Source organism: Numenius arquata, chromosome 1, assembly GCF_964106895.1.
Source record: "Numenius arquata chromosome 1, bNumArq3.hap1.1, whole genome shotgun sequence".
In the NCBI taxonomy this organism is placed as follows: Eukaryota; Metazoa; Chordata; class Aves; order Charadriiformes; family Scolopacidae; genus Numenius; species Numenius arquata.
The window spans coordinates 50,634,207-50,658,574 of NC_133576.1; the positions used below are offsets into that span (position 1 = coordinate 50,634,207).

General features: G+C 36.2%; 1 protein-coding gene across 2 annotated transcripts in view; it reads left to right on the forward strand.

Annotated features, from left to right (window-relative positions):
* The window catches only part of DMD (dystrophin), a 1,192,402-nt gene that overhangs the window by 817,900 nt on the left and 350,134 nt on the right, over positions 1-24,368 (forward strand). For both annotated transcript variants that reach the window (XM_074159135.1, XM_074159144.1), the window contains exon 50: positions 4,884-4,992. In XM_074159135.1, the coding sequence (XP_074015236.1) occupies positions 4,884-4,992 (109 nt within the window). The remainder of the gene's footprint in view (positions 1-4,883; positions 4,993-24,368) is intronic.

Genomic DNA, 24,368 nt, shown 5'->3' on the forward strand with positions numbered 1-24,368 from the left:
AAGAAAAAGATTTTAGGATATCTGTAAGTGACCTCTACAGTGAATTTCTTGTTTTTTCCATCTCTACTTAGTCACTATACTTGGAGTACTATTTTTTCTCCAAAATTTCCTCTAAATTACTTATAAATCTCAACAGCAAATCTCCATTCACAGGAGCACATGAATACAGTTATCTCCAGCTTAGAAATTGATACTTATTAAAGAATAATTTGGTTTCTTTTCTTCTTTCCTGACCAGAAATCCTTAAGGGTTATTTTCCCCTTTGGTATCTATACTTTTATTTTTTTGATGATCAGCTAGTAATAAAACACTGAAAGAGGTGAACTGAGGGTGACTTAAAAATAGCATGCTAATGAAAGTAGGCAGAAACAAAGCTTTTGACTCTGTGTTGGGCATTTTTCTTGGCTAATACAGCACTATTCTTGTTGGGAACTGACAAGTCATCTACACTCTGAATGGATGACGGACCAAAAATCACTCTGCAATAACTGCATTTACTCATTTCATATGACTTCAGCTGCAGTGTTAAGGGTTCTTACTCCATATTTTAACAAGCAAAGCACTTGAAACAACAAAAAACTAGAGGTTTTGGCTTTCTCGATTTTTGTAATTGCATATTTGCAGAATGAATGCTGGCATTTCCAAGAAGAAATGGTACTTGTTTTACATATCACTGATAGAAGTATAACTGATATGAAACGATTCTCTTGAGGCCAAACTTCTGACATAGAAAAAAGTATGTCTGTGTCTGTTTCTTTTAAGTATTCATGTCAAAGACATTGAAAATGGCCAATTTCTACCAGATCTACCGGAACAAGACAACTCTTTAAATAAAGATTATGACGTTCCTTGAGTTGTAGTTTTGGCAATGATATTATAAAAAGTGTCTGTGAGGAAATTAGTAGCTACTTGTGGAGTAGTAGTATTTAATTTCTAGTCCCTCTTTAATTGCATTTTACTTTTTTTAATTACATTCTGTAGTTCAGTTAATTGAATGACCTGTGAAGTTAATTTGTTGTTTAATGTCTGTCTTGTACAGTAAGTCATAAAAATGAATATATGTTAGTCCAACTGTCAGGACTGTTGAATTGTTCTTGATGATGTAGGTTTCCTTAAGTTTGCACTCATTTATACTGGGTTGGTCTTCTGTCATCGTTCTTTGTGAGTAACTTCCAACACTGTCTGCTATTTATATGTTCCAATATAAACTTTTCAGCAAATGACAAAATCATTTTCCACACAAAAGGTATTTTGTGGAAGCAGAAATAATTTATACTCAGATTAAGGTGTTTTTGAAAAGATATTTAGCAAGGCTGCAAAGTTAAGTACTCAAAATTTTACAAAATTCTTGAATTAAAGCTGCTGTGGTGGCCTTTGTCTAGGTTGAACCTGCCTAATTCGGTATAGGATCTGGATAGCACTCACACTGCAAGCAGCAATTCAATACTTTGACTCATACTCCTTGCTTAGTTTGTGGCATAGAAAAAAAAAGATAAAATTACATGGCCTCTTTAAAAGTGTTAATTACTTGCATAGCCTTGCTTAACAACTTTGTAGATGGTTTAGTACTCTGAGGCACCTTTGTCTTAGCTTTCATTTTTTCTCTCAGATTTCCTTAATTCACCACGAATCTTCCCATTCTTTTCAATAAAAAAAGTAGAAGTTGTATAGACTCATTTACACCGCAAGCCCCTCCTGTACTGGAAAACAGTATGTGTCAGAATTAAAGATATTGTGCAATTCTGTGTATTGTATCTGAATTGATGTTCGTAGTTGATGTTATTCTGGCATTTTCTAATATTTAGCTGTTTATCTTTACAACCTTTAGAATACATTCTCATTATAGTGTTTGGATTGTATTAAATCACATGGATTTATATTGACACATACTTAATCTTATCTCATAGTTATGTCACTGAAATAAGTATATTTTCACACCTTCACTAAGCATACTAAAAGTGCTGATATTGGAATTTTGCAATGCAGCACTGTAAAAATATTTTTGTTGGCAAATGAAATCCTAGTATATGCTGATTCAAGAGTCAAGAATAAGATGAGATGTGATCCTTTAAGCACTAGCACTTTAATAATCAGACCTATTCACTTTTATAAAATGGATTTCATGCTTTTGAAATATATTTCTGTAAAGCTTTTGCAGGTGGGGGAGGGAGAGGTTACTGCTGGTGACAGTGGTAATAGAAGGAACATAAACCCCAATCTCATGATTAACAGCACTTAAACAGAAGAGTTTATTCAGGCAGAGATTTCTGTGGCAGTGGAAGAGCTGTAGTTCCCTTGCCACAGCACTCAATTTCTTCTTTCCCATGTCGGGTGGGAGAATAAGCAGTGAGGAACTGATTTGCATTGTCCTCAGTCTTGCATTTAAAAGACTACATCATTTATCTCTAAATACTCCTATCTAGTTTTAGTGCTGCCAATGAGATTAGTTCACGTATAAATGTTAACCTCACTTAAATTGCACCAGTGCTGACATTTAAAGAAAATCAAGAAATCAATAAAAGCATTCCTCAATGCAACATATTTTGATGTTCCTACTTGTCACCAAAGCTCTAGAGTTGCAATTACAGCAAAATTGTTGTGCTCGAAGAAGTTAACATTTTAATGCACACATGCCAATTTATGGCAGATGCAAGACTGGATCAAACTGTAATTCTGATTGAAGAGTTTGGAACTAGCTACTCTCTTATTAGTGGCGTAGATGTTGCCTCAGACAACCCTCTCTAATGTCTATGATGAGCATGTTTTATATTTTGTCATTGCTGGAAAGAAATCCCTGCCTCACATCCATGTGAATGATTGAGGAGCTACTCATAGTGAGGAGCAATACTATACTTATAACATCCGTATCTCCTTCCTGAGTTACTGTGACTATATTGTAAAATGAAGCCAAACTTTGATAGTACAATCTCTCCAGCTTTTGTTTTTAAGGGCTCTCTGCACTCCCTGCTACTATTGAATTAAAAGATATTGGAGCAGTCTTTTGCCTTTTAAGCTCTGGAAGTAGATTCTTGGGTTACAACAGCAGAAAAAAAAAACAAACCACACTTTAAAATCTGCCATAAAATGTGTTCAAAGTGTGTGTTTCTGTATATCCATAATCCACACAGAAATAAAACATACATGTGATTGTGAATTGTCGTATGACAAGTTGCATTTATCATGTATACCTGATTGCTTTTTCTTGCCTAGTCCTCATAGTCTATTATCAAGGATAATGTCTAATATTCCTGACTTTTGATTTTATTTTTAATGCAGTTTTTAAGCTGCTCTTAAAGATAAAAAGTTGGTTTATTCCCTGATGCAGAATTGTATCCTCTCTCTCCTGCCCTACCAAATGCATTTGCACACAAAACTCTCCGGAGTTTATATCAGGTAATATTCTGGCCTCCATTGGTGACAGATATAAAAGAACTGTGCAAGTTTAGAGTACTTATGGCAAAGCTTAAGGCAAATTCTAACAATGCTCCCCTGATACATCAGAATATAAAATCGTGCTACCTCAGTGTTGGTGTGTGTGCACACCCTGCAATTTAATGAGTATTGTTCCCTCTACCTCTCATATTGACCCCTGTCATCTTAGACTCTAGGTTAGACTCTAGGTAATTAAAGTACCTTTCTTAATAGGCATCCTTTTTCCATCACGGCTGGATTGTGATTTAGACTATATATCTACTTGTGTATTGCACACAAGAATACTAAAAGCATTCCTGAGTGGCATTGGTACGCTCTGCTGTTTTTTGTAGCAGACAATCAGGGAGCAGTTTAAAAAAGAAATATAGTCTTCATTTTAAGAGTTTAGAGAAGCCAGCATAGAATTAGCAATGCTCCAACCTTCTTTTTACAGTCCTTAAAGCAAGGAAGAAAGAGGGGTAGAAACAACAGTTTCAAGTTTAAATGCCTCTCAGGGTTATCCGAGGACTGATGTAATTCACGCTTCAGATTTTCACTTAGGTTTTTTTTAAAAGTAGCAGTTTAGTCATTGCCAGTCAGGACTGCACACACACACACTGAAGTTTGTGATTCCCTGAAGACTCCTAAGACTTTTTTTTTTTTTTTTTTTTTAAATAGGTGGAAGAATGTGTTCTGCATTTCCTATTACAAATTGCAGAGGTTTTATTGACAAGTGGCTTTTAATACATAATTCACCACTATTTTAATTTAAAAAATGAGCATCTTAGTGTCATCTACAGTCACCTCTCTACAATATGTTAAAGAAAAAGTCATCCTGTGTTCCCTAAAAAGGTGTACAGCCCTGTTGACCAGGGAGCGGGGCAGGCCAATGTTCCCTGGGAGCTGGCAGTGGTGGGGACCCCCCACTGAGCTGCAGGACAGGCTATCACCAGCCAAGGCTCCTCCTGCCGCCCTCAGCCAAGAAGCAGGGCAGGCTGGGGGGTTGCCCCTGGGTGGGGGTTAGGATCAGGCCTGGTGAGGGGAACCAGAGTCAATCACAGCCCCAGGTGTCTGGGCAGGGGCATGGGGATGGGAATGGGAATGGTCTGTGGTTGGTCCAGGAAGTCGATCTGTGGTCAGGGTCAGGCAACAGTGCTAGACTCTAAGTTGGCTCTGAGCTTCAGCAGGCAAACTTTGAGGAGGAAAGATGCTTTCAGGACCCTGACATCATGAAGCTCTTTGGAGCCCAACTGGGAAGGATTTTACTCATCCCTCTCTCTTCCTCCGTCTGTGAAAATTAATTGTTGTTTCTACCTTTCTGTTGGTTTGCGGTGGTTTTTTTTTGTTTGTTTTGTTTTTTTAATTCAAGTAGTCCATCGGATAGAGGGAAAAAAAAAGGTTTAATTTATTTTACACTTATTTACATTAATTTCTGTATTATAAATTTAATATATTGTTATTTTCTATTCCAGAAAAAATTGGAAGACTTGAATGCTGACTGGAAGGCAATAAACCACTTAATTCAGCAACTAAAGGAAAAGCCAGCCTTAGGAGCATTTGGCGTTCTCTCTTCAGGTGTCTGTAAGTGTTTCAGTATATACATCTTTTGAAATCAATTACAAATCACACAGTTAAAATTAAAATGGCTGGAGACTGTCTAAATTTATCTGCATCCTTACAGATTTCAGCTTTAGCTTGTAAACGGGAGGTTTATAAGCTAAATGATAATGATAAATTTAAATGATAGTGTGGCATTCAACTTTTTTTTTTTTTATCGTTTCCTTTCTATTTTGTGTAATGTGCCCCAGAAGACAAATTAGATAATGGATTTCATGAAAAGAGTGCAGCATGCTTTTCAAATTATTACTTTTTTGAAGTCTTGTTTCTTTATTCTATGAAGAGATGAGATTTTTACTTTCTACCTATATTTATGGAGGAAATACTATGAAGGGAGAAGAATTATTTACGTTAAAAGACAGTAATGTTGTAGGTAAAGCAGATATAAATTGGTCAAATTCTGGAAATTCTGAAATTACTTTTTATGATAGGGCAATGAACTGAAACAGTTTTAAGACAAAGCTTGTATATTGATAGAAAAAGTTGTATGACAACATGGTAAGAGTAATTCTGCAGTTAAACATTAAGTCTGTGATGTACATCTCTGGGTGTCTTAGTTCGTGAAAACATAACAAGAGACTTGATCTCCATTTAATTTAAATTATTTGGACAATATTTATATTGGATTCTTCGCATATCTCTTTGCACCTGCTGGTTCCCCGCAAGGATTACTAACTCATTTTTATCTCCTTGATAAATGGATTTTATTTCCCACTGCTTTCCTTTGAAATGTTCTGATTAAGCATGGGTGGAAAAGAAATACATAATGGAAGCACTGGGTTAAACCTGAGTTTCTAAAGTCTCTAAGATTCTTTACTTGATATTGAACTATCTTGGTTGCTTGGATGAAGAATGTTACTTACCTGTAGAATTTGGAAAGCTGCTCATCAGATGTGGGAGCAGAAAGAAATTCCTCCCTTCTCCTCCCCCCAGCCGATTGGCTGTAACTCTGGCTATGACACAGCTGCAGTAGTCCCCTGGGATTTGATTACTTTTAGGATTTTGATCCCTCTTGCTTTTAACATGTTTTAATTGGTAGCATACAAGAAAAGCTGAAATTGGAGAATTCTCTACCTTCCACTAGTCATTTTTTAGGACAGCAAAGCAGAAAAATCTGTTTACAGAGAAGTAAATAATTACACCATATAGACAGAATCCAGAATATTTGGTACCAGAAGACAGTCCAACTTCTGTCAGAATAGCATTTACCAATTCAAGCAAAGCAGATGTCTTGCTTATGACGTGTTGAATCTTACTAAAGAGGGACTGTCGTTTAGTTTTAGTCATTTAGAACTGCTGCGGTTCCAGTGGCAAACATTTCCATTTTCTAAAAAGGGGTAAATACCACTAGCTTTTCTTTTTTTAAAAAAAAATAACTTGTACTACAGCAATATTCTTGCTTTACAGGATTTTGTTCTAAGGCATGACATGGAAATTCATATAATGACATGAGGGAACTGAAGGAGATGCATAATCATTTTTCGCTGTGCTGGGTCACTAAACTTGCTGTGTCAGTTTTGTACGTCAGCAGGTTATGTCAGATTCCAGGGGGAGGGAGTGCTGGTGAGTTGTGTGTTTGGAAATGGTAATAACGGAACAAGAGAGAGAAGACAGAGTAGTAGTGCAAGAGTTTACTATATTAACTCATCTTTACCTGAAGAATTGCAAAATGACTCATTTACCTTAATTCAACATGTGGGCTCTGAGTATTAACATTTCTGAGACTCAGCAGATGGAATTATACACGCAGAAAATGAAAGGGCTGGTATTCTGTAAAGGATTAAGCAGAAAGTAAGATTGATTTCCTTTCTTTTGCCAAGAGCACTTAAAATGTGAACCTGTACTTGTAGCACTAATTCATAATTTTTCTTTATTTGAGTCAGTTTATTGCAATCATATCATTATAGATGTATCGCCACAGAACTGTAGAGTTCAGAAGGGACCTGGGGAGACATCTATTCCTCTTGTTCAAAGCACAGTCAATTAACGCACGTTGCTCAGGGTTACATCCAGTCAGGTTTTAAATATCTCCAAGGATGAAGACTCCATAACCTCTCCAGGCAACCTGTTCCAGTGTTGAACCAGTTTCACAGAACAAAAAAAAAAAAAAAAAAAAAAAAAAATTCTTGTGTTTAAAGAGAATTTTTAGTATTTCAGTTTTTTGCATGGTGTCCCTCATCTTGTCACTGGGCATCACTGAAGAGAGTCTGGCTCTGTGGCTCTGTCTTCTTTATTCCACCAATCAGAAATTTATACACATGGATGTGATCCCCCTGGGCTTTGTCTTCTCCAGGCTGAGGCAGCAGGTTTCTGCAAAGATAGGAAGTGGTACATGCTACTAAAGTATTTTTGTGTTTAGTTATGAAGAAAGGGCAGTGTCTCCTGTTGATAATTATTCACTTCCTGATTCTATAGGGACTTCTGTGGGCACCAGAATTTAATAATGGTGAAGTCTGTGTTTCAGGCCAGGGAATGAAGATGTAAGTGGCTAACCTCTACTGCCCTGTCAGGTATCATTTGGTCCAGTCAGGCTACAAGATCTCAGCCAGAGGGTCTTACTAAATATACCATCTGGTGGCTGTGACAGAGGTAAAGGACCCTGTTTATAATTATTTTTAGGTCTGTATATTATAGTTTCTTCAGCAGGAGAAGCACTAAAAAAAAGTCCTTAATATCCTTCCAGTCCAGTGTGCCCTCAGGCATAATGAACAAGAACTACTTTTCCAGCTCAGAAAATGTACTTAGCTGAAGGGTATGTCTAAAACCTTAGCAAAGATTGACTTCCAAGACAAGATGATTCAGGAAGGAAATCACACTTGCTATCTGTATTTGACATGATAACATGAAATTCTGTGAATGTCTCTATCCAAATACCTTGATGCATTGCTTAGCCAGCAGTTTGAAAACATTTTAAGCAGAGAGAAATACAGTTTTGGAATGTGCTTTTACAGGAGGGACAGATTTTAATGGTATTGTTAGCATTCATACGACTTCTTTTGCACTGAAGTGCTACCACTGTATTTACTTAATAAGTTTTAGGTAAAGTTATATAGTGCTTTGTTAGACCCATGTGAATACATTGTGGGGTAGGAGGCATTCCTGACTTTGTTCCTCAGGAAGATATTTTCCATTATTTACCTTCATTCAAGTAAGATGCTAAGGGAAACTTTGTTGCTTTCACTTAGAGCTGTACTTGGAAATACAGTTTTTTAAAAAAGGTTGTTTATTTATTTTCAGTTATGCTATGCTTGAACTTAGTGAAACTTTAAAAGTAACTGTGAATGAACACAGCTGAAAATACTTTGTGAACTAATTTTACATTTTACATGTATAGCTAACAAAACTGTGAGCAGTATCTTATATTGGTACGCTTGTAGTTTAACTTATTCAGTGAACAGTACTTTGTGTACAGTTTCATTTTTCCCCTGAAATTTTATGCAAGTTTTTGTCTTTTTGTATGAAATGGCTACTCAGGTGAAACAGAAAAATGTATGACTGTGAAATGAAGGAAAAAGTAGTGAAAGTTAGTGTCAATTGCAATGGTGAAATTACTTCTGAAATTAGATAGAATTTGTCCATTTAAACTTCACGATTTATCAGTCTTATTTTGGAGCATTGTTTGTAGCAGGTCTAAAAAAAGATAAAGAAAAAAAAGGTTTTGTTTTCCAAATTGCAGCAGAGTTAGAGATGCATTTGACAGAAAGGCTTTATATGTACTGTTACTTGTATATTTAATACAAAGAATTTGAAGAAGGCGAATACTTTATCACCAGAACTCGTAACACTAGCCATCAGCTTTAAGTGTCTGTCTTTGAATGCGTATGATCAAAGCTGTTCTGTGCTTTCAGTATAATTTGCTTTGGGAGTAGGAGTCAGAGACTGCAGGCATGGAGCCACAGACTGGGCTTCCATGTACAGGGGAAGAAGGTTTTTTAGGACTTAGAATGTGTAAGGGAGAATGGGAAAGGAGTGATGTATCAAGCTGAGTTCATTAGAAGCAAGTTGTAACATGAGGATTGTGTGCTGCAGTAACTCACCAGCTGATTTAACCAAAAGAGAACTCATCGCTTATTAGCCCATATATTCAGCTGGGGCGTAGAAAAACATTCACGGCAGTCACCTCCAGAGTTTAAAATACCTTGAGTTTTGAGGTTGGAATTGAAAGAATTATATTTGTGAATCTGGGGAAACTGGTGACAACAGAATTTCATTTGTTTATCCTTTGACATTTTAGTTGAAGGAGTACATCCTAAGGTGTGTCTACTTCTGTTTGGGAAAGTTTAGTTGGCCTCTTATTTTTCCATGAAACAAGTCCCCACCTGGGCTAGGAATACTGCTTTATTCTAGGCTTATGAGATCTTACAAAACAGTTCTTGAAAAAAATCACTAATGTTACTGAGTATATGAGCCACTGTGTCTTAGTACAGCTGAAATTCATATGCACTGCTTGGAATGTGGTATAACATACGAAGCATGTACTGGTGCTACTGAAAATATTCAGTTCCTGTACATTTTTGAGGAGAATTGGCATCAAACAAAAGCATGTATGTGAAAATACATACCTTAATGAAATAAAATAAGGTTTAAAGCTAAAATCCAATGACCTTAGAAGCTAAAAGTGCTTCTGTAGTTCTAGTGTCTGTATTTTATGCATCTGGAATTTTCTTTTATTTTCATATTAAATGCATAGTTGTGATCTATTATTCTATATTGACTAGTTCTAAGATAAAGATGTACAGATTGGGCACAGCAGTATCCTGCATTATGAAGACTACCCTGTTAAATCTCTGATATGATATTTGGTTTAATAATTATTCAACAGGGATGAAGGATTCTTTATCTTCGAAACTATAACTGTTGAAATATAGTCATTCCATGGATTTTGGAGCTGGATCATGTAATGTCCCATTGTCTCTTTCAAAACAAACAAGCCATTTGTTTTTAAGAGATATTCATGTGACAATGACAAAAATGTAAGAAAAAAAATGAGAACAACTAGCTTTGGGCAAAAATGCACAATAGATACCATTTTCTTTTTTGTAGTATTTCATAGCTAATGTGCTCTGAAGCAGTCATTGTTTATATATTATGCACAGTGCTTGAGTGAACACATATGCTGTAGTTCAGAACTGTGTTTCTTAGAATTTCCAAATGCTAGTCTTAAAAATCTTTGTGCATTTCATTATGTGCACCTGAAAAGATAACAATATGTGTATTCAGAGGCTAAGTTAAAAACACATGTACAAATCAGATATTAGAGTGTCTATATTGCTTATAGCAGCTGGCATAGTATAAATGAGACCAAGAATACTGTAAATAATTCCTTGGGGAAGACTGAACAATCTAGGAATGTGTACGTCTACAGTGTTTTCAATACTAATGCAAACGTGTTGGTATTTAAAACTATATTGCGCATAACATTCACCAGTTAAAATAACTGTTCTATCAGCTATTAAAATGCTTGTGTAGGGGCCATTGTAGGTATTTAATTTTGCAGAACAATTCTCCACAGAGTTGAACAGCTAAAAATTCACAGTGTGCATCTGTTGTGACAAGTAGTTCTACAATTAGAAGGCAACACTACTGCCAGTAGTCCATTTTAGTTAACATTAGTTTTAGGACACCAGTAAAGAAGACTGCTAGCATAAGGGTTGTAATAGAGATAAATATTATTTCCAATAATGGCCAAGTCCAGAATTGCACAATTTCTGATACTTGTGCGTGTAGAATCTAAAGGAAATGTCCATTTTTAATATTATTCATAATTCAGTTTAACTATGAAAAGTTTTACTAAAACAATGCAAGAGAGAAAAAGAACAGGGAACAATGCAGTAGGGAAGTATCATAAAGAATATCTTGAATTCTTGAGTCAGTGGAGAGCAATAGGAGTAGGCTCTTCTTTGAGTCAACTGGCCTAACAAAGGTTGCTCACTCATATAAAGTGGAATAGTAAAGGAAGAAATTTTTGTCTTTACCTTTTCTTATGGTTGCTTTTGGATGAAGGAATAAGTAATGGTTTATACAAATAATTTTAATTCTCTTGGTTTTGAGTCGTTATACTTTACAGGCTTATTGTAGTAAAGAGGTTCACAGATGCCAACCTGAGTTGGCCCTATTATGTGTGCGTTGCCATCTATCTAGTTTCCCCATTGTGTTCAGGAAAGAAGTTGCCTGATTATTCCATCTGATTTTCATTAAGAAGCTTTTTTGCTTCTAACACATGTGCCACATCTAACAAATAGCAATATGGCACAAAACTGAATCTGTTACCATTTGATTGGGGATTTTTCAAGGTCAGGACCCAGTTTCACAAGCAGTTCTATTTTTCAATACAGCTGACAGCAGACACAAGCTGAAGACAAACTTGTCTAATAAAGCTTTCAGATTCAATTTTCTCTGTGCATATAGCTTCAGGAATCTCTGGAGGTCATTCACAGCATGTGCTGCAACACCAACAGGGAGAAGTAATGAAAAGAGTCTAGATAAAAAGCTGACACTATGCCTTCAGATCTGCGTGAATAAAAACATAATAAGCAAGTTTATAAACGCAAATCTCCGTGATTCACAGAATTTCTATCTTGATCGTTATAGCATGTCTTCATGTGAGGATTTGTTTCTGGATTATCTGACAGGTGAAAAATATATACAAAATATACCAAAGCCACAAAAACCTGCTTTAAATCAAAAGAAAGAAGGTTACAACTTTATACTTAACATCCTATTTCAGGGGTCTTGCGGTAGGTTACTCTTTGAAAGTATCTGTAATAAACAGGTGTGACAGTGCAGTTTACAAAGGCAATATGGACTTTGATTTTTTCAGGGCTCAGATGATTAAATAAAACTCACTCTGGGTTGCTACTCAGAATTTTCATTATACTCGTACCTATGATGAAATGTAAATCAGAAAAGGAAGACAGGAGTTGGCTGCTTTGCTGTTATTAAAGACAATATGGAATCTAAGTCTACTTTTTCTATGCTATAACAAGATGTTGAAAGTGCAGCTGTCACGATTTATGACGTAAATAAGATTAATGTTATCATCAGTCTTTCAAAGGACTGCATTCACCTATTCCAATTTTAAAATACGATCTGGTATTTTCTTCTGAGGAGTAGGCTTTGCAGCTTGTTTTCTTTCATTTAATGTTTTGATCAACAGTTAGTAGCAGCAGGTTATATAAGATTCATTTTGGTTAAATCTCATGAAATGTAAGTGTAGAATTCATCAGACTATTATTGATAACCTACACCAGGTGAGAGCACAGAACTAAGTTATAGTTATGGTTGGTCTTTTTTACATGGCTCATGTAACATGGCTCAGGAAGGAATTAAATCAGTTTATTTTTCTATAAAACTATATTCAGCACACACTGCAGAATCCAATGTCAGTAATTTTCAAGAAATGTGGCAACACAATTTCATCATTTTTAAAACGCAGACAGAATGAAGACTTTGAATTAGTTCATTCTAGAAGACGTGGAAAAAGGGATTCTCATTAGAGTTCCTAGGAAAAAAAGTATTTGTAATAAAATGGTAGTTTATGCTCTTTTTCAGTTTTTCTACCTCAGTTTTTTAGCTTTACATCACACATCTTTTTTCCCATGCTTTAAACCCACTCTGTCTCTCCTTTTTTGTTTGTTTGTTGTTTTGGGGTTTTTTTGTTTTGTTTTGTTTTGTTTTTTTAGTTACAGTAACCTGAATTACTATAATATCTGACTATCCAGATAGCAAGGGCTTGCAATTAGAGGTAATCTCCCCTTTCGGTTTCCTCTGATATAGTAATTAGGTATATTGGCAACTACATCATGTGAAAATCTCTTTCATTTGCTAGAATAATAGAAAGTGATAGGTCTTTGCACACAGCCCTCTTGGCCTGTGCACAGTTCTTTGTTGACTTGTCTTTTTGAAAGAGCAAAGCAAGCTGGCTTTTCCTTCTGAAAGGAGAAGTGCTCAGTGCCATCCTGGTCATATCCTACTGAGAAATGCAATGGCTCTTTGACATCCTTCCTAATGTTTCTGTGGTGACTGGAACTGCCACAGCATTAGGTCTGGTCTGCAGAGAAACAGCCAACCAAAGAGTGTGAGCAAGTGCGATCACAGATCATGAGCAGAGTGGGGGCTACAGAGAATGAGGAACAAAGCTTGTAATTGTTTCTAACGTTTCTGCTCTAGTCAGAGGGCATGAGCCGATGAAAGAAAGACCCCTTTCTTAAACTATAGAAAACTAAAATGAGGAAAAGTCAGTGAATGAAAACCTTCTCTTTTACTCCAGCTAGAAAACTCTTTAGTCTTGCTGTTTATGTGAAGCTTGTGACTGAAATATCAGACTGCTGTCTTTGCTTCTATCAGTGTGGAGTAGCAGGGAACATAATGATGGAGATATGCAGGTAGAGATTTGCATTACTGAGATTTTCTTCAACAATAGATCAGTGGTCAGATGACAAGTTCCTGAAGGCAATTTTTCCTAAGGTCAAACTAAAATAGCAGGAAGAGCAACAGAGGTTATTTTGACCTGAAAAGTAGAGCATTATGTGTTTTCATGAGGAAGCTTGACAAGTGTTTCACAAAGGAGTACGAGGCAAGATATTTTAACATTTCTGATGAAAGAACAGAAGGTTCTTGCAGTGATTTGAGGAATTGCTTCACCAAAAACAAAGTATCAGTGGTGATATTGCTTTCTCTAGCTTTGAACAACTGTTTTTAATTCTGGAGAACTTTTCTCTCTGAGATAAGGGTAGACTTGGAAATTTTTGCATGAAGACTATAATGCTGTTAAACTAGCTAATAACTGAACTCCAATTATTTCACTGCTTCTGAAAACCTCTTCTGTGGGTTTTTTTGTTTTGTTTTTGGTTTTTTTTTTGGGGGGGGGAGGGTTGGGGTTTTTTGTTTGTTTGTTTTGGGGGTTTTGGGGTTGGGTTTTGTTTTTTTTTTTTTGTTTTGGGTTTTTTTTAGCTACATGGTACCTAAAATTCGACTGACACTGGTATTCTTACTTGATCACTCTATATCTGTGTACAATTTCTTACACTTTTTTTTTTCAGAGTTCCCCTTGGCTAGGATAACGATTTATGCCTTTTAAATCAATTTCTAGATCTTACAAGATTAGAAGAGGTGATTTTGATGAGACTGTAAAAGTTGGAGCTGCTGGAAATATGTGCTTTTCCTTATAAAAAAGAGCTAACTGCCAAAATTCAGTTACATGCCAATAGCGGTACACTGGAAATGTAAATTGTTGTCATATAGATTGACGTCCAATTGAAAGCTGCATACTAAATCAAGGAACTTGTACTTTTACTGACAAAAGAAATACTGAGAGGTGCTTGCATCATTTGTGACAGATGTTGTCACAACGTTTTTTATAAGGCAAGTATGTGACAGAATTTGATGGAACACCACAATGGCTGTAGTACAAAACATTCATTTTCATGAAACCCTTTTCTAACAACTGCTTACTCAAAAAGGCTCCTATCCTTTGGGGAAAAAAAAATAAATGCTTTCTGTAGGGGTAAAATAATACTGCATTTAAAAAACAACAGGAAAAAAAGGCTCTTTAAAAAAAAATGTTTGACTCCTTGGACTGAAACTCTTCAGTCTGCCCAGAAATTATTGTGTGTGGTTTTAGATATTGGAAAACTTAATTAGGAATCTGTGTTTCTGTTTCCCGAAAGACTGACTCTCTTGATGTAATGTCTTCTTAAAGTTGCCTTTCAAAGTTCTCATGGAAAAGGTTAAAATGTTTATGTCTATAAAAAAGGGGAAATCTTTATTTCATGATTGATTAAGAAAAAAGTCCATGTGTCATCCTGAAACATGAAAACTAATATTCATTGAATGCTCTCAACTGTTTTCTTCATTGTCAAATGTTAAACTCTTTATCAGAGACTAAAGTCCTTGTAACAGGCCACCATGAATGAAAGTTTATAGCAATTTAGTCAAAACTTTGTATTTACTTTATGAAAAAAATAAAGCTTTTGTCCAAAATTCCCATGTGACAATCCACACAAGAAATATACAAATAATTTAATATATAGTGTGTCTTCACCTTATTTTATGCAAACCAGTATATGCAGTCTGAGGTTCTGTATTCTTTCTGGCCAGACGTGAAGTATTCCACATGGAAGATTACACTAAATGAGAAACTAAAACTAAAAGAAGAGGATTTGAGTCACATCCATAATAAAAAAATAATAATTTTCAGACATTTTAATTGAAACAGCCTGAATTCCCTGCTTCAAGAAGTTTTTCTTCTTCACATTTTAAAACATATGTCATGAGAGCCTAAGAGAAGACTCAAATCGGTAATGACAATAGAGGATACAGAGCAGAGCCAAGCCAAAGGAAATTGTTTCTCTCAGTTGTGAATTTCCTGGCACTTCATATAACAATTAAGAAATTAGTCAATATTGTTAGGGGAGAGGGGGGAAACAAACACAAACATTTCTGATCATTTTTGCATTTGTTACAATAAATAAGAGATATTAGCCTTAAGATACTTCCAGTTTATATTGTGCCAGTGTCTCAGCACTTGAATCAACTTCTACATTTATAACAAAAACACTAGTGGTATCAAAAAATTATTATTTTTGCCACAGCAGAAATATTGGTGGCAATATTTCAGATATTTTTTCAGTTAATCTTTAAACTAATGAACAGAAAAGAGTAACAAGCACAATCATGTTTGCATAAACAAGAAAGTTTATTTTATGGAAGAGGGAGATTTTAAAATATTAACCATTCAATTGAATATACTGGGGTTTGTGTTTTGTTTGGTTTCTGGTTTGTTTTGGGGCTTTCCCCCCCCCTCCAGCTGGACTATTTTTAAAACATTATCTCAATATTTTAATAAATATCCGGGGGTGACACTATAATTTCAGAATATTGTTTTCATCTAACTTTTTAAGTATGTGTTGATAGTTAAATTAATCTTGGTATTGTAATCAGTAATTCTGCTATAAATTGAACCTAGAACTTCCATGTGGCTAGTATGTGAAAGGTTCTTGTGATACCTTTTTTAGTTACAGTGTTTGCTTAATTCTTAGACTTACTAAAAGTGATCCATCTATATACCCTAGACATTTGCTTTTCAATTTTTAGTGGGCCCATCAATCAAGTTGAACTTTGCCTAAGGAAAGGTTCACAGGGAATACCATAACATGCTATATTACAAAAGGAGACTGGACTTTGAAGCAGTTTATCTTTCAAAAAGGTTTGAATAGAACAATAGGTCCAAGCAGAGCAAGAGTTTTTAATGCAACATCAGTTTACAGATATATTACAGGCACAGGTTTTATAAGACCTCGAGTATAGTCTAACTAGGATAGGGTACTGCAGACTTAAAGCTTTTTCCACCACATGTAGAGCAGTCAGTTGAATGTTTACATGTGCTGTGCCAGGATTAATTCTGTGTATTATCTTCAGTCGTAGGTGTTTTGTTCCCAAAGCATTCTCTTTCCTCACATTACTTCCAATTTGGCTTTTAGAGAGTGTTTGGAACTGAGAATATAGCTTTATAGGACTGCAGAATAGTGGCAGTTGGAAGGGACCTCTAGAGATCATGTGGTCCAAACCCCTGCTCAGGCAGGGTGGCCTCAAGGAGGCTGCCCAGGGTCATGTCCTGGCAGTTTTTTTAGAATCTCCAAGGCGGGAGACTCCACAACCTCTTTGGGAAACCTGTACTAGGGCTCAGTTAATCTCACAGTCAAAAAGTGTTTCCTGATATTCAGAGGGAACCTCCTGTGTTTTGGTTTGTGCCCATTGCCTCTTGTCTTGTCACAGGGCACCACTGGAAAGAGCTTGGCACCAGCATCTTCGTACCCTCCCTTCAGATATTTATACACGTTGATGAGAGCTCCCTTGAGTCTTCTCTTTTCTTGGCTAAACAGTCCCTGTCCTCTCAGGCTTTCCTCCTCTGAGAGCTGCTTCAGTCCCTTAATCATCTTTGTGGCTCTTCACTGGCCTCTCTCCAGTAGCTCTATAGCTGTCTTGTACTGGGAACCCCAGAAATGAACACAGTACTCCAAGGTGCTGAGTAGAGAAGCCTCTCTCCACCTGTTGGCAACATTTCTCCAAATGCAGCCACTCCTCCCAGCTTTGTGTCGTCTGCAAACTTGCTGAGGGTGTACTCTGTACCATCATCCAGATCTTAGGGAAGATGTTAAATAGGATAGGACACCATGCTGACCCCTGAGGAACACCACTAGTTACTGGCCTCCAACTAGACTGATCACTGCCCTGTGGGCCTAGTGATTCAGCCAGTTTTCAATCCACCTCACTGTATGCTCATTCAGTCCATATATCTTCAGCTTTTCCACAAGAATGTTATGTGAGATAGTGTTGAAAGCCTTGCTGATATCAAGGCAGATGATATCCACTTTTCTGTTTTCTGCCAAGCCATCTGTTTCATTGTAGAAGGTGTTCAGTTTGGTCAAGCATAACTTCCCCTTGATGCATCTATGCTGATTATTCCCAATCACCCTTTTCCCAGGATTAGTTATTCCATCACTTTCCCAGGGTTTGAGGTGAGACTGGTTGGCTTGTGGTTCCCTGGCTCCTCTGTATTGCCCTTCTTGAAGATAAAAGTGACATTTCCTTTCCTTCAGTCTTCAGGCATTTCTACCAGTCACCATGATCCCTTAAAATTTATAGAATTGGCCTTGCAATGATATCTGCCAGCTCCTCAAGCACTCATAGGCCATCAGAGCCCATGGACTTATGAATGTCCAGTTTGCTGAAGTATTTTCCAATCTGATTCTTTTCCACAAAGGTTTAAGTTTTTAAAACTCTTAACTTCTGTACATGGAAATTTTCTTGAAGTGCTTCCTATGATGGCTGTATTCTTGTCAAACAAATAATTAAGATTCCACTTTTAAAGTATCTTTTATACAGAGAAATTATTTGCAGAAGCTCTTCTCAACAAAAGGTCATAGTCTTTTTGCTATGCAGCACTAAGCTAACTTCACCTTAATGTTATTTACATTACGATGCATACAGTCCTACTTGTATGATTTATATCACTGAAATTCTTAAGTGTTTGGTAGAGTCTACCTATTTTTTCTGACAGACAGTGATGTATGCTCTTATTCCCATTGAAATCCAGTGTTTGTGAAAGCAAGAGCTTTTCTTTACACTGTGTGAAAGACATATCTAAACATCTTTCTGTTGTGTTTGGAGAAATTTGGAAAAATGCATTGTACAATAAACAGCTTAATCATGCTTCTACATATGAAAAGGAAGACAGCAAGAAAATTCTACCAGATCTCTCCTATGATAGAGAAACATAAGCTTGAGAAAGCTAACACTTAACATCCTACTGTAAATTTTAAGTTATGATGCTATTTATTACTCTAATAATAGTAACATTAGAAAACGTAACTTTTATTTTTTTTTTCAAATATAGCGGAACACGTTCAGTTTTAAATCTTCTTCTTTTCTCGTAACAGTTTTTAACCTTGATTTTCTACTTTCTTTTGAATCTCTAAGAATTATGGGATCTTTAGTTTTGGTCCATCTCTTCATCCCACTGCACAATCTATTTTAGATCTAAACTGTAAAAAATAATCCTGTAAAATATCAGCTTTTTTTTTAACCTGTATCAGTCTAAATTATATATAATGAGTTGTTAGGAATCATTAAGAACTTCTTGAATATAAAGGAAGTTTAGGCACTTAACTTGGTTTTTAAACTGATGACAGTAGCACATAATGTGAATGTTTCCTAAGTGTTCATGAAATCAAGTGCTAATTGTTACCCATTTATACTCTATAAGAATTACTATCTATGAAATATCCAGGATACAGTTACTAAGTCATTTTTTCTGGGAATTGTTTTTCCTAAACATTCAAGGCTAAGACAATCAGATATTGGTCAATCTGACATTGGTGTTTTATTCAAATAGGAAAAGACTCACTTTGAAACATGCTTCGTTTTTTGTTTTTTGTTTTTTTTTGTTTGTTTGTTTGTTTGTTTTTTGTTTGTTTGTTTTGTTTTGGGTTTTTTTGCCTCTAAAAGCTGATTAAAATATTAAGAAAATGTTAGCTTAGAGGTACAATGCTCTAAGGATGCATATTTTCCACATTTAGAGCTGTGGGTGGAATTTTGTTGGCAATAGTTTTTTGATCAACATAAAGACTTTATTCTGAATTCAGATCACCAGAAAACCCCCATCCTTGCTTTCAAATTTCAAAGTTGGGTTTTGAGTTCTCTGTAACAAATTGATATTATTTGTTTTAGTTAATCAGAGCTGTGTTGCCCACTTTTATTCTACTACGCTTCTTTCAGAACCCCTTTGTGAGCCAGAACACCTGGCAGGTAACTGTAGCCCCCTCTGCAAAAACTTGTTGGCAGTGAAGCACCTTGCATGGCAGGATTGTACTGTATGGGAGAACTTAATGTACTCTTAACTTTATTTGCTTAACTTTCAAGGACAGAGAGAGATGAGACTATTCATTTATCACTGGGACAAGTCTAAGGAATAAATCAGTCTCAGGACTGTCTTCCCAGATCTCTCTGAGGGAAGCCTGCTTGGAGTTTAAGAATATGAGCATGGATGCTCAAACTCTGAAGAAATCGGCTGCAATGACACAGCATAAGAAGAAAATCAAAGGAAAACATATGTTTTAGTAGGTGATAGATCTTCATCTCTGTGCTATTCTGGAGTCTACTTGTTCCCAATCCAGTTCATAAGGTTGAAATGTTGTTAAGATAAATTATAAATCAGTGAACTGCTGGTTTTCCTACAGAGGGAATGCTCATTTGGTCTATCGCTAGAGAAGGCAACGTTGCTTGTCTTACAAATTCATCGAATGATGTTGTCTGTGCATATGCCACAGAGTACAGGTATTCTTTCTCTATCGTCCTTAGAGTGAGTAAAACTCATCTGCATTACCTTGACTAAAACAGAAGTTTAGTGAGTGCATGTTACTGTTATTCATTGTATGAAGGATTTAAGGCTGCCATGAGCCTTAATTGGTACTGCTAACTATGGAGGTAAATCCCCAGGCTAGACATGTAAATTGAATTGAAATCTGCATCCAGTTACTATGTTATTTCTTCTTTGTCAAAAAGCTTTGACCTAGTAGATACAGTTACCTTACATAATTAAAACTCCAACACTACTTAAGACATTCAGAGGGATGGTTAGGAACATTCCTGTGAACTGATCCAGTTATGCTTAAGGACTTTGGTTTGAAAGGAGGTGTTGGAAGGGGTTTGAAGCTTTTCGAAGTGTTGTCATTCTTCCTGTCTATTCTGCTCCTGTTCATTACCTAATTAAGGAGTTCAATTTGTTCTGAGTTGTCAGTTTGACCATATCTTGAAACATAGCACTGAAATAAGCAGAATAAAAGAAGGGGTGGGGGGTGGGATGGGTGTGCGTGGGAAGTGCTTTCTTGCAATTCGATTAATTAGCTTTTTTTATTTCTGCATTTAATACATGGATTTCAATTTCATTCCTATTATGCTCAGACATCCTGAGTCTACTTATGGAGGGTCTGTAGAGTTCCATTTTAGAAAGTGTTTCTTCTGTTTACCTGAAATAGTGATGAGAATAGAAATTTCCTCTGAGATAAGACAACATCTGTTAACCTATGTGAATGCCAAACTAAGCTACTGTTTTCCTGTTGTCTAAGAATCTCTGAAGTCACAGAGGAAATACAAGGCCTTTACATGAACTTTAGGCCAGATGGAAGTGGACCTTGAGTATCCATCCCTTGGTAAGGACTGGAAGTCAACACTTAGGCATACTTTTCATACTTAACTTCCTTGGTAAAGTTCTGGAATGAAACACTTCTCTATGTTTTTCAGTAATTGCATGTGTCTTGACCATGTCACATAATACCTCACTGCCAATAGTGAGCCTTGCACAGAATCACTTTGACTCACAGTATTAGGGAGTTCATGTGAGGAAAAGGTGAATTGAGTTGACATTTTTGAATTGTTACAGGAAATTGTGACTGATCTGTGGAGTTGAATTCCTATCCAAGGGTGAGACATATACAAAATATAGACAATTCTGTGAATTTGTCTTTGGCATATAATTTTCTCTAGATGTGAGACAGATTTTTAATATCTAGCTCAGAGAGAGGAAGACATAAAAACACATCAAACACAGAAAGCTGTAAAGGACAACATTAAAACAAAATATTTTGAACTCTATAGAAAACTATGGTATATTTTGTTTTCATTATTTATTTCTAGTTGGTTGCTCATTTGTTTGTTCTTCAGGAAATTAAACGACATTCATCAGGGACTGACATGCTGAAAGACTTCTCTCCCATTTTCTCCCTCTGCTGAACAAAGATGAAAAATAAAATAAGCTTCTGATTATAAATATTAAAAGAGTATAACCAAGGCATTCCCATTAAACTGCAATTACTGTATTGGCAGAAAAACACTGGGTATAATTCTGAAGATATTAATGAATATTCCATGACCCTTTTTGAATTCACCATACTTTCTGGAGAGAGCAATAAAGATAGAGAAAGTGATGACTAATATTTTATTTTCTCAGTGGTTTTTCTGGGAGTTATTTCAGACTACTGATGTCTGTAAGCTTGAAGTGCCAACTCAGTTAAACTAAGTAACTACAGGGTTTTTTTTTTAATATTGACATTCTTTTCTAGCTGCAATGCATGTTAGCAAGTGAATCTACAAATAAAATAGTGTTTGTACAAATAAAATTGTTTGTACATATATGAAAAGTAAGTCTATTGTAAGTTTCATTTGCCTTATAAGAACATTATGTAGTTTCCTTCCTTATCGTCTTGCAGATCTCAATACCGTGTTCACTCCTTCCTTGCTATTCTTGCTTGATGTGGCTTTGTTTTAAATGTTACCTTTATTTGATGGCCCAAATTTGGCAACTGGCTCCATTTTTGGAGCTATTCGTGATCTGCCACTCTATGGAAGAAGTTGATGTTTCCTCCCCTTTTCTCCTCCCTGCAGCGACAGTTGCTGAACTCACTCTTTCACCTGCTGACAGCCAAAGGAAAGCTATGGTGTATTGCTACTTTGAGGAGAGGGATGGGAGAGATGATGGCTGCTACTGCCAAAGTGTGAAGGCATGGCACCTAATAGCATTGTGCTGCTCTCTAGCCAGCACAAGAGGAAACTTTGGGGTGCTAAGCACCATTTACTATTTAAACACCTGTTTCCCATCTCCTCCAAAACAGAGAGTGAGGGCTGGATGAAGGGGTCATGAATCCAAATATTCAGACTTTGAACTGTGAGTTAGAGCTTGTTGCTTTAGGTATTACCTAAAGAGCTGAGTCTTCTCCTAAAAGCCACAAACTCAGCCAATTGAGTCCATTAGTGAATGATAGGTTCGGTACATTGCTTTCTGATCACTGAATGCTCTCCATGTTTTCTTGGGCTAACAGCTATGGGCAAAGTGGCATATAAGAACTGAAAAGGATGGTTAAAAACTCTGCTACATCAGGAGTCATTTTGTGGGATGTCTAATCACAGCATCACATAGTGGTTGAGTGGCAACCTGTGCTAGGGTTCAGTCTCACAGTCAAAAAGTGTTTCCTGATATTCAGAGGGAACCTCCTGTGTTTTGGTTTGTGCCCATTGCCTCTTGTCTTGTCACAGGGCACCACTGGAAAGAGCTTGGCACCAGCATCTTCGTACCCTCCCTTCAGATATTTATACACGTTGATGAGAGCTCCCTTGAGTCTTCTCTTTTCTTGGCTAAACAGTCCCTGTCCTCTCAGGCTTTCCTCCTCTGAGAGCTGCTTCAGTCCCTTAATCATCTTTGTGGCTCTTCACTGGCCTCTCTCCAGTAGCTCTATAGCTGTCTTGTACTGGGAACCCCAGAAATAAACACAGTACTCCAGGTGTGACCTCACCAGTACAGAGTAGAGTTAATCTCTGCTTCATTTGCATAATTTAGATAAAAAGAAATAGAATGGGGCAGAAAATATCTGGAGTAATTTCAACAGAGATGAGAGAAAACTTGATGAGTAGATTATTATTATTAATTATTCACATCTGTGTGTAAAAATATAAAAAGTGAAATAAAAGGGTGAAGGATAGAGATCCTTTAGAGTTATCTGGTTTGCTTTTGATATTAAAAACTGCTAATCTTTAACTGTACAAGATACTCTGTTATAGCAAAGAATGTGATGTTACAAAAAACCCCTTACAAACCTCTTTCCATGTTAGAAAAAGATATGTTTGTTTTCTCATTTATTTGTGTGTTTTCAGTTAAAAACTTGCTGTGTTAGAACAGACTTTTACAATAATTAATTTACTTCCTGGTTATCCACAGGTATGTGATTTTAAAGCAGAGAAAGGAAAAGTACAAGGATTGCACTTTAGAAATTCAATAATGATATGGACGGGTGGATAAATGTATTTAATTGCAGCATATGTCATTAAAAATCATCATTTGCAGGAGTCACTTTTGGTATAATATTCCATTTATTCAGGCTGGATAAATAATGTATATGTTGATTTGGTAAATGATTTGTAATCATACAGTATTTTTAATGCTGACAGCATCCTATTGTGCTTTTGCAGCAACAGTCATTTAGATGCTTGTGCACAGCTTTTTCTGCAGTGCTGAAGAGGGTCACTGATTCCCCAGTGAAATTACTCAAAACCTGTCTCATTAGTGAAAAATAGCTGCTAAATTCCTTGGCAATATTAGTTAATGTTACTGATTGTTTTAATGTTTCAAGTGGTTTTATGGCCAAACTTTTGAACCCTCACCTGCTACTTGAGTTTTCAGAGTTCAGACAGACTTTGCTGAAATGGCATGAATGCCAATGGGGAAAGCCATCAGACTTTCAGAAGTACTAGAAAGAAAAAAAAAAAACCCAACCTTACTGTGCATGGGGCAATGCTGTTTTGGGGTTTGTTTTTGTTTTGGTTTGGTTTGGTTTGGTTTTTTTGTGTGTTGGTTTGTTTTTTTTTTTTCCCCTAGACGAGCTACCCTGCAGGAAGAGTGCAGGAAACAGTTTTTCTCTAGTCTGCAAACAATATTTTTATCCTTTAGAAATTTATATTTGCTTTTCAGTAACCATATTTTGCAGTTCAATGTTAGAAAATGTAGGGCACACTCCATACACCTTTCTTTCAGCTTTCCTGGTTTAGCTATTGTGTTGTTTAGGTAGTTGAGTCATATATAGAGATTCTGTAGCAACTCTAAAGGGTAGGTATTTAGACTCTCTTTTTTTCAGTGTTTTAGCGCCTCAGTGAAGCAATGTCATATGTTCTTGTGTTTTCCTTAATTTAGTATTTTTCTTGTTTGCCTGGACTTTAAAAAAAAATGAGAAAAAATGGACCAAACAGAAGTCTGCCATAATATTGTGCATAATGAATTACTTTTACGTTATGAA